Source organism: Montipora foliosa, chromosome 3 (assembly GCF_036669935.1).
Source record: "Montipora foliosa isolate CH-2021 chromosome 3, ASM3666993v2, whole genome shotgun sequence".
Lineage (NCBI taxonomy): Eukaryota > Metazoa > Cnidaria > Anthozoa > Scleractinia > Acroporidae > Montipora > Montipora foliosa.
The window spans coordinates 2,360,816-2,370,815 of NC_090871.1; the positions used below are offsets into that span (position 1 = coordinate 2,360,816).

The 10,000-nt window shown below is 38.0% G+C and overlaps 2 protein-coding genes across 2 annotated transcripts in view; one reads left to right on the plus strand and one right to left on the minus strand.

Annotated features, from left to right (window-relative positions):
- The window catches only part of LOC137996446 (peptidyl-prolyl cis-trans isomerase-like 4), a 13,788-nt gene extending 4,519 nt beyond the window's left edge, over window positions 1-9,269 (minus strand). Inside the window, exons 1-10 of the mRNA XM_068841868.1 lie at window positions 9,040-9,269; window positions 8,807-8,874; window positions 8,618-8,682; window positions 7,506-7,623; window positions 6,591-6,733; window positions 5,947-6,043; window positions 4,657-4,773; window positions 2,816-2,940; window positions 2,646-2,712; window positions 1,290-1,401 (exon numbers count right to left, since the gene is read on the minus strand). Of these exons, the coding sequence (XP_068697969.1) occupies window positions 1,290-1,401; window positions 2,646-2,712; window positions 2,816-2,940; window positions 4,657-4,773; window positions 5,947-6,043; window positions 6,591-6,733; window positions 7,506-7,623; window positions 8,618-8,682; window positions 8,807-8,874; window positions 9,040-9,109 (982 nt within the window). The 5' untranslated portion in view covers window positions 9,110-9,269. The remainder of the gene's footprint in view (window positions 1-1,289; window positions 1,402-2,645; window positions 2,713-2,815; window positions 2,941-4,656; window positions 4,774-5,946; window positions 6,044-6,590; window positions 6,734-7,505; window positions 7,624-8,617; window positions 8,683-8,806; window positions 8,875-9,039) is intronic.
- A 52-nt stretch (window positions 9,270-9,321) lies between these two features.
- LOC137996448 (spindle and kinetochore-associated protein 3-like) overlaps window positions 9,322-10,000 on the plus strand; it is an 8,678-nt gene continuing 7,999 nt past the window's right edge. Inside the window, exons 1-2 of the mRNA XM_068841869.1 lie at window positions 9,322-9,533; window positions 9,614-9,764. Coding sequence (XP_068697970.1) covers window positions 9,363-9,533; window positions 9,614-9,764 — 322 coding nt within the window. The 5' untranslated portion in view covers window positions 9,322-9,362. The remainder of the gene's footprint in view (window positions 9,534-9,613; window positions 9,765-10,000) is intronic.

Here is a 10,000-nt window from a genome sequence, read left to right on the forward strand (position 1 = left end):
GTGCAGTGGTGAGAGTACTTGCCTCCCACCAGTGTGGCCTGGGTTCAATTCCAGACTCGGCATCATATGTGGGTCGAGTTTGTTAATTCTCTACTCTGCTCTTAAAGGTTTTTCTCTGGGTACTCCGGTTTTCCAGTCTCCTCAAAAACCAACATTTGATTTGTATTAATCCCAGTCACAGCGTCCCCAATTAGTGCTCCATCACTAGAAGACTAGACAATACATGTAATTAGTATAAATACACAGGTGATTATACAAAATCGCGCGCTCTCATTGGCTCGCTATCTCAGATTATGAGCCGATAATCACCTTGACGGACAAAATGGCTGCCAGTGGTTGTTTTGCCACTGTAAGTGAAGATGATTTCGAGTTTAAATTTTTTTTTTCTCTTTTTTGAAATAATCACCTGTGTATTTATACTAAAACAATTATTCACCTCAGGCTCAGTGATAATCGGTGAATATTCACCTCGACTTCGTCTCTGTCAATATTCACCGATAATCACTTCACCTTTGGCGAATAATTGTCAATTAAAAGTTCCTTTCCGTGAAATCAATGGATAACATTGATTACCGATAAGGGCTCAATATGTCAAAAGTGACCATTTTTCCATACTCACTTATTTTATCTTCAGTTGTTAACTTGGGGTTAAATTTCAAACTGTTAAATACACCTACTGTTTTAACTTCAGCAGAAAAATGTTGCATATAATAATTTATATGAATTAAATGAAGGAAACAACTTTTCTCTCCATCCCATCGCCCGATGCTATTTAAGTTTCTACTTTGTATTGCAGAGGTTAGTGCCATAACTACACAAAATGTTGGTGTTAGATAAACTTAGCTTATCGTAGTTTAAAATTCTGGCGTTATCTTTGCGGTAGGAAATTATGTTTTCCTAGGAATGTATAGAGTTACTAATGCGTGTTCCACAAATCCCGAGTGCCAGTTTCATGTAGCGAGTGTTTGCAAAAAACATTGGTGCTGTAAATTTTAGCTCCCCCACCCCTCCCCTGAGGGCATTTGCATGGTTTAATAAAGCGCATTGTTTTTATCCCCAAAATTGTGTGATATTTTAACTGTAACTTGAGGAAAGCAATCATTAAAAATTATATTACAAAAACTCCTACATCCACTCAAAAAAACTGTCTGCTTTAAGTCACTGACTCCTGGGAGTGAATTGATAGATTTTACTCTGTCTAATGTCAGATGGTTCAGCAAACATTTCAAAAACCAAAGGTGCAAGAATGAGAAGAGGCACCCAAATCAGATAATTTCTCCTGTTTTTACCTTGTTTTTGAAAGTTGACCTTTGCAACTGATTGAGAGAAATCAACATGAATTCTTCGGTCATCAATAAGCACATTGTCCATTTTAAAGTAGGCTCTTTCACAGTCCTCCACCTTGACAAAAGTAAAACCACAAAAAAGCAAAAAATTAATTATCATCAAGGCTGTTGCCTAACAGGAGCCCGGTAGCCTGGGGCTCCCAAAGAATAGCTCTGGGCGCCTTAATTTTTCACAGCAACACCTTTCACTTCATATGTTGGGCTCCTAAGTTCTCAGCGTTTAGCTCTGAGGGCCCCTTTAAAATTTCTTGGGCAGCAGCCTTGATCATTTGCAAGAAGTAAGCCAATAAGTCCTCAATGGCATTTGAACCCTTGAGGGTTGGGTTGTCATCCCATCTGGGTTGGTTTTCTCCAAGGTCCATTGATTTTGTCATTTTAAATATTTGTTTTAATTATTCACATGCCATTGGCTTCCCCCGTGAGGTCGACCCTTATTTGCTAAATCCATGCAAGGGGCTTCATTAAAATGGGGAATTTCGTGATAAGGAAAGCCTTGCCTGCAGCTTGAGATTACCCTTGCTTTCATCTTAGGAAAACATGAAGTCTGTATGGTCAGCTTTTCACCTCCATTCTAATCAAAACTGGTTTAGCACTTACTTTATAGCAGTTAAATTAAGTTTTGGTAGACATCAATCAACAAAGCATTGTTAATTTTAAAAAGTGGAATCCAGTTCTACTTTCCACAACACTTCGAGCAACATTGCAACAAATTTTTCAATCATTGGATAACATCTGCCTTGCAACTTGCATCGCAACGGTTTGCTGTACATTCCTTTATCCTCATGTGATTATCAAAAACAAGACAACAACAAAATTGCAAGACAAGTTGCTCGAAAAATTGCTGGCTGTAACAGCACCTTAAAAGGCTCAGACTTTTGTGTCTCTGTTTTTCTGTTTAACCATAACCCCAACCTTTCTTTTTCTTTCTTTATTTGTCTTCCAAATACAAAGTATTAAGAACATCTAAAATAACTAAGTTTATCCCATGCTTGGGGCTTCTGATCACTGCACAAAGAATGTGAATAAATTAAAAGTGGTCAACACTGCAATACTAAAAGTAATCTCTGCACTACCTTAGTTTACTTTTCTCAAATTTATCTTTTCCAATTTATTGATTTATTTGCTTGTTTCCTGTTACTATGTTTTTACACCCTGAGTTCATATCCCCTGGGATTTTTTCTGAGTACCATTGCTGCCAAGGGATAAAAATAATGTACTATGACATGAGGAGAAGGATATGAAAAGCTCTCAGACTGGGACCAGGTTGAGATTCAGACTAAACTGTTTGCCACTACTCACATTTTCAAACTCTATGAAGGCATACTGTAATGATTCCCCAGTTTTTTGTTCCCTAATGACTTCACAACTGAAATGTAATGTATCCATTCAGCCAATATTAATTTTTATTTTGGGGGAATTCTTGAAAATTCTTTAACAGAAATGTAAAAAGTCAATAATTTATTAATTACCTTTTAATTGCACCAAATCTCCCAAAGATGATCTCCAAGTCCTCATCTTGGGTTACAGGATTCAGTTTACAAACAAAAAGGACATTATCAAGAGGTTTAATATCAGCATCTGGTATATCCCCAACCTTTACAAGAAAAAGAACATTAGAGATTATAAAAGAAGCACAAAGGAAATATACCAGTGGGTGGCATAATTATTTAACCCATTGACTCCAGGGAGTTAGCCTCCCATGCAGATGTTCTTAGAGCTTCATCACACATTCCTCCCCTGGGAACAAAAAACCACTTCCTTTCAAGGGCTGTTTGCCCTCTATTTAAAGAAACCAATCAGCATGGACTTGTTGTGTTTTGCATACATTGCCAATCACATGCTGTGAAAGAATGCCATACAAAACACGCGTTAACTCAAAACTGGAAAACGGCCTCTGATTGGTCCATAATCCACCAACAGAAGTAGTTTTTCGTTTCAACAGACGTTAGTGGGGGAGGACGTGTGACGAAGCCCTAAAATCGTCTGTGTGTGGGAGGCTTCCTGGGAGGGCGACTAATAACAGATTTTGCTCTGTCTAATGCCAGACGATTTTAATTGTCAACTAGGGTCATCCTACATGTAGGGTGCCTCAGGAATCAATGGGTTAAAAATTACTATTCAGAAAGTACTATAATTACACAGAAAGGAAATCCCATCATATCCAGTGTGCTTAATAGGGACAGTTTTTCAGTGAGTGATTAACCCATTGACTCCCTGGGGTTCCCTATTGACGAGTAAAATCGTCTGGCATTAGACAGAGTAAAATAGTCTGGCGTTAGACAGAGTAAAATACTAAGTCTGGCCGGTTTGTTTAGAGTCTGTTTACAATATGTAGTTGGATGTGATGAGAACAAAATTATTTAACTCTACTTGCAATGTATTGCATTCCATGTTTTTTTTTCTTTTAAACAGAATGAATCAAGGGTTTAGTTTAAAAAATGCTGCACTGGTGGGAAAGTGAAACACAGAAATAGATTTTTCAACTGGGTCGACATGATTATAATTGACCACTGAAAAGAAATTCAAGAGTTGACTTTCTCAAGTGTTAGCCTTTCATAAGAGCGAATTAAGGGCTAACGCTATTAACTTCTTTATTACCCGTAACACGAGAATTTTATTTCGTAAAGCTCATTTGTAGAAATTTATACGCTTTATTGTCACATGTGAAAAAAGCCTTAAGATATAGCCAATCAGAATGGTGTGTACACATCAGCTGTTTCACATGTGGAAGTATAACCAATCAACAATAGAGTAAAGGCTTTTCCTGAGTCAATCAGAATTGTTTATTGTTTACATTTAAATAGCTTTTCAGATGGCCACTCTCTTAGCAGTGCCTCTCTCGCCTCTTCTCGCCTCACATACATCCAGTTGTGCCTATCATACATTTTATTTTTGAAAAACAATAAGAATCTCATAAACCACTCTTGTGTTCTCCAAACTTCAGCTGGCATCACAACTACTGGGGGATGCATGTAGGACATTTTTATCGACAGAAACGCATTTTTATGTGCACAAACTGATTATCTGTAGTTCAAAATCGAATTTTCTGAACAAAAAGGTCTGATGACGCTAGCCAGAAGCCTTGCAATGTTGTAGCACTAATACATGCTAACAGTGTTTTTACCTGTTAACACACCTGATAGCTACAGTACATTAATGTTGGTTGCCATGATTAACATAACAGTGATGGTGTACACTGCTGTCTTGGCATACATGTACCATGTGCAACCACAAAGAAATGATACAGAAAAGTGATGGTAGAGTTTTAACAACTGTAATGTAAATCTAACATCCCCTTACAGTATCTCACCATTTCAAGAATCTGTGTGCCAGCTTTGAGCTCTCTTTCCTCAACCATTTCCTGAATTTCTTCCATGCTTTTGCCCTTGGTGTCATCAATCTCTTCATCAGCTCCAATGCGTCCACTCTAAACAAAAGCCAACTATTACAGGCCAAATTGACAGGGACTCTCAAAGAAAACAGAATTTAGTGCAACTTTTATGGTTATGGTTTAGGATTTATAATACCGCACATATCACAAAGTCAGGACAGAGGACCTAATGGAGATGTTGGGATTGAAGGAAACAGTGGTTCAGATGGCAAAGGCAAATGGAGTGAGATGGTACGCACATGTGTTGAGGAGGGATGATGGGCATGTTCTGGGAAAAGCATCGGAGTTTGGAGTGAAGGGCAAGAGGAAGCGAGGAGGACCAAAGAAGACGCAAGTGGAGAAGGAGAGCAAGAGCGTTGGTTCGGAGAAAAAGGACGCGAAATGGAGAGTGGGAGTTAGAAAGATTGCTGACAAAGTGGGGTAAATCTGGCCACCCCCATTTACGGGGATAAACCTGGATTAAAAATTGGATTGATGATTGATCATGGCGGTTTACAACATTCTCTCCGTAGGGTGAGTTCAGACGTCTGCTTGTAAAGGTGTCTCTGGCAGCTGCTATCTCACCAACACACCCATAGTTATTATATATAAAAGGAGGACAGAAAACAACACCAGGAGTCTCCCCAAACTCTTCATGAACAGTGTGCCCCATAGTTTTGATTAATTGGAAAGGTTGTGAGACAGGGCCTATGGTTTATCATCCTTACCCAAGAAGACTGCATTTGCGGATATAATTACAAAGGCAGCACTTTCTCCTCAGCTATTTTAAGACCCCGAGTGTTGGTCCGGCCAGAGTCGAACTCACAACCTCCCGCATGGCAGCCCGGTGCTCAACCAACTGAGCCACAGGTGCACAGTCACAACTTTTATATAAGTTACGGAGTGACACAAAATACATGTAGTTTTATCCACTACAAACTTTAATGAAGAAATTGAGTTTGCCAGAACCCTGTATAAACAGACAAGTTACATGAGAAGGCAAATGGAAAGAAGGGATGGGCAAACATGCTTTACATTATTTCACAAAGGTAGAAACACATGTACGGTTGCGTAGTAGTACTTAAGGAGTTGACACTGACTAAAATCAGTGACAGTCATTGACATTTTGAAATAAATTATTAGGTTAAGATATTAACTTTATGGGGGAAGTTGGAGGGCACAGTTATGATACTGGCAACATCACCAAATAGGTTAACATCATCTTCTTACATCAAGTTGTTCTTTGGTTGGTTCGGGTGATCGGTCGGGTATAACAAGCTCTTTTGGATCATCATATGGATCATCCAGAATAACAGTGTGGTTTATTCTGCATTTAAAATGAAAATAATCAATATGAGCTTCTAGAATACTCTGCATCAGTTATTAAGACAAGTGTGGAAAAACTTTTAATGTCTACTGAGTCATCCTTAATTTACTAAGAACTTTTAATATTAAAAATTCATCTTGAGGGTTGTGTGTTTCTGCTTTTAAAACAACAAGGAATGGTTCAGGTAAAACAAAGACTTTCAAAGTTCGGTAAAGATCATGAAGGATCCTTGGCGGATAATGCCAAGATCCTTTCATTAATTTGTTTAATATCTATAAGGATCTTAGACTGGGACGAGATGAGACAAGGTCACATACTCGACGGACCAAGAAAACTGACTGCAAGCATTCTAAAAGGTTTTGTTTAAATGTTTTTTCGAAAGACAGTCAGGATCTTGAAAAGTACTACAAGCCTAGACTTTATTTTTTTTATTTTGAATGATCTCTGTAATACCTGTAATTTTTTTATCAGAAACACACAGGATAAAAATACCTACACGTATATTGTTATTAAGGGCCTCTCAAGTCATGTTGTGATTTGCATGTACCTGATATCTTGGTAAGGTCTGTGTTCATCATCGCAAATTGCATCATTTAGTTTCTCCAGGACCTCAAATCCTTCAACCACTTCTGCAAACACAGTATGCTGCCCATCGAGATAATCAAGATCATCCCCAAGAGTGATGAAAAACTGACAGAAATGTAAAAACTTTAATTTAGCTTGGGTTAACATTGACCATTGAGAACTTTTAACAAGGCTATATACATGTAGAATTTAGGCAAAGTTAGAATCAACACAATGCCAGTCAGTGGTTATCCTTTAAACTGGTTCAGGGGCAGCCATGATTTTTAGCAAGGAGTTACTTTGAGGTTGCAGTGCATTTTCTAACTTGCTGGCTTTTGGCTTACTGTATTCAAAGCTCTTGCTCCCCTACTCTTGCTCGGGTTGGTAAGTATTCCACTGTTTTTTTTTTTTCAGTGTTGCGGTGCCTTTGGGTGGTGGCTGCTTGCACGGTTAACAGATAATTTTCTTCTGGGCACGCTAACCTTAGGGCACCAGCTACCAAGCTCATCTATTGTTAGTGAGTATAATCACAATTACAGGGAAAGTCATCAAGAAGAAAAACTCTTTCCATATCTCCTTGTGACAAGACACAGATAACAGACCATGAGTAGTCTATCTTTTGTTTTGAAGTCTGTGGATCAAACCTTAACTTAACAAAATGCAATACGCAAGTGGTGAGAAGAGAAGCAGCAAGCTGCTAGTTTTGTAGGCACCAGGACGAACTCATAAGAGTTTAATTGTTTTTGTCTGCTAACTGGCAATGATGTCATTAGAATTTTAATAACCAACTCAGCTTTGCATTAAACATTAAAGTCCTTTTGACCGGCTTGTAGTGTTTAGACCAAAAATATTACTTATGGTTTTAAAAAAATTCAACAGACATGTTTCCATGACTTACTTGAGAGCCATGCAAATTATCTCCATTATTTGCCATTGAGACTGTTCCTCTCTTTTTGTGCTTAATGCGAGGCTTGGTTTCTGCCTCAAAGAATTTAGCTTGCTCACCATAAAGAAACCTGGGGAAGGTAGAATTAAAGAGCACATTGTATACAGGCATTTGGTCTTTTACCACTGAAATTCTTTCTCAAGATACATGACTTTTTTATATCTGAATATCTTTTAGAGGAACGCAAAAACTCTATTGAGTTACACTGTACATGCTCTAAAGTCAGGTAGATCTGAAGTTTTGATTCAAGAAAAATGGAATATCTTGCTTTAAATCATGATTTCAAATATAATTATCTGATCCTGGCTAGCTAGAATTTTTGCATACATATACATGTATATTTTGGGTCTTGTTGAGTTTGATCTGTTCTAAAGATGTGGTAAATCATTGGTGGACAAGTTGCTTATGAGGTTTCTACATTGTGTAGACTAAGAGCAGTTCCTCTTGCTACAAGGAGCAAGCTCCTCTTTGAATCCAAATTTTGCATGGCCATTTTTTCTTGTGTCTGCCTTCTCCTCATGCTCCACTAACTATGCAACAAAAAAGGGACTTCTCGCAGTCTATTCTCTATGGAACTCCACTTGATACATTTATGTGGGCTGTAACTGACTGGATTCTAATCTGAACTTGGTGAATTCAAATAGGTTGAACCAGAGGCAAAGCATTGTTTTCTTGTGCGCACTGTCAATGCAAATATAATCACTTGTTTACGAGTTCTGCAAATGTTACAATCCAATAACTATAGGTGCAAGAAAAACGGATCTAAATGCAAATAATCCAGCTGAACAAATGAATGGTGATTACTAAAACATGGAACCAGCCAAAACCACCCAAAACCAACGTGAAAGTCACACAACATCAAACAGACGGCCATGAACGCAAATATCACACAAACCGGTCGTTTTAAGGTATAATTATTGTGGATGGTTTTGGGTCGTTTTGGCTGGATTTGTTGGTTGTTTTGGGTCGTTTTGGCTTGTTTTGTTGGTGGTTGTAAGTGGTTTTGGGTGGTTTTAGCTGGTTTTGGCTGGTTCCATGTTTGAGTAACTACGACAAATGAATACCTAAACACAGACTCCCCTCCAGTGCCACGTCCACTTGGATCCCCGGTTTGAGCCAAGAAGTTTTGCTGTCAATAAAAAAAGGGGCCATGTTACTCTCCAACTACAATAAATCACAAAAACAATTTTAGATTTTAAAAATTAAAACTATCGATGTAGCAAAGAGGAAGTAAAGAGAGTATCACAGGTTACCTGGACAGAATGAAACAAACAGAAGTTGTAATACTTCATCTTGCACAACTTCAAAAAGTTGAGGCACGCTGCATAAAATCGAACGACAGTTTTGATTATTTTCAGTGCTACATGAAGGAAGCGAAACGAATTCCTTAAAGTTAACCAACATTGCTTTATTTGAGATGACATTACTTGATCTTAAAAAAACAACTTTGCATTTTACAAGTCAATTAATGCCTTCAATCTCTTACCTCGTGGTCTTTCACCTGTAAACAAATCGATTACTACGTCGCCCAGCGTCGTTTCGAGGATGACCGACATTTTGCCGTACTAATAAAATCAATAGTTAGGAAGGGATTTTAACTATCAATTACTGGTTTGAAGATCAGAATGAAGAAAATGTCCAAACAAGCGAAAAGAGAACGTTGAGATCCAAGACCGTGAATGCGTCCGAGATGGCGCCATGTTGGTTTGCACGGATGAGAAGCACTGGGTACTTATTTGCTTTGTGCCATTGCGTGTACGCTACATGACGTATTTTGCGAAAGAGCGGGATTTTCGATCTTAAAACAAAATGACTTCTTGTCAAGATTTTTTCAATCGCTTACGAAAGCTTGCAGTTACGGTTGACAAGGAATCGAATGAACTAAAAGGGTTACTTGAGAACTCAGGGGTATCCGCGTACAATGAAAGTCGGGCTTGCCTTTTGCTTCGTGAAACTTTAGCTGAAGTGAAAGACTGCCAGGTAAATTAAATATTTTTAGTCAAATTAAGAAATTTTATTATTGGAAATGGCATTACATGATGAATCTTTTTGTTATTCAGAGAGAAGTAAGTACCAAACTTGAAGATATACAGCACAGAACTTTATTTGGAGACTTTATTTCTGCCTGTGGAAGGCTCACAAGGCAAACGAAACAACACATAGATGAACTCGAAAATCACCTTGAGAAGTATGGCTACATCAAACCTAAAGGTACGTAAGCCACAAGAAAAAAAATTAAAATGTTCATGATAGCTTACGTTGAAAGTATGCATTTAAGTCAGTGGTGGGTTAAGGAAATCCACAAACTGAGAAAGCAGCGTTTTTGAAACTGATAAGAACGTTTTTACCGAAGAAAAATATCGGATAAAAGATTTTGTAAATAAAAGGAACTCTGCATAATTTAGATATACAGATATTGATTAGCGAAGCATTTCTTTTCCTTTTCT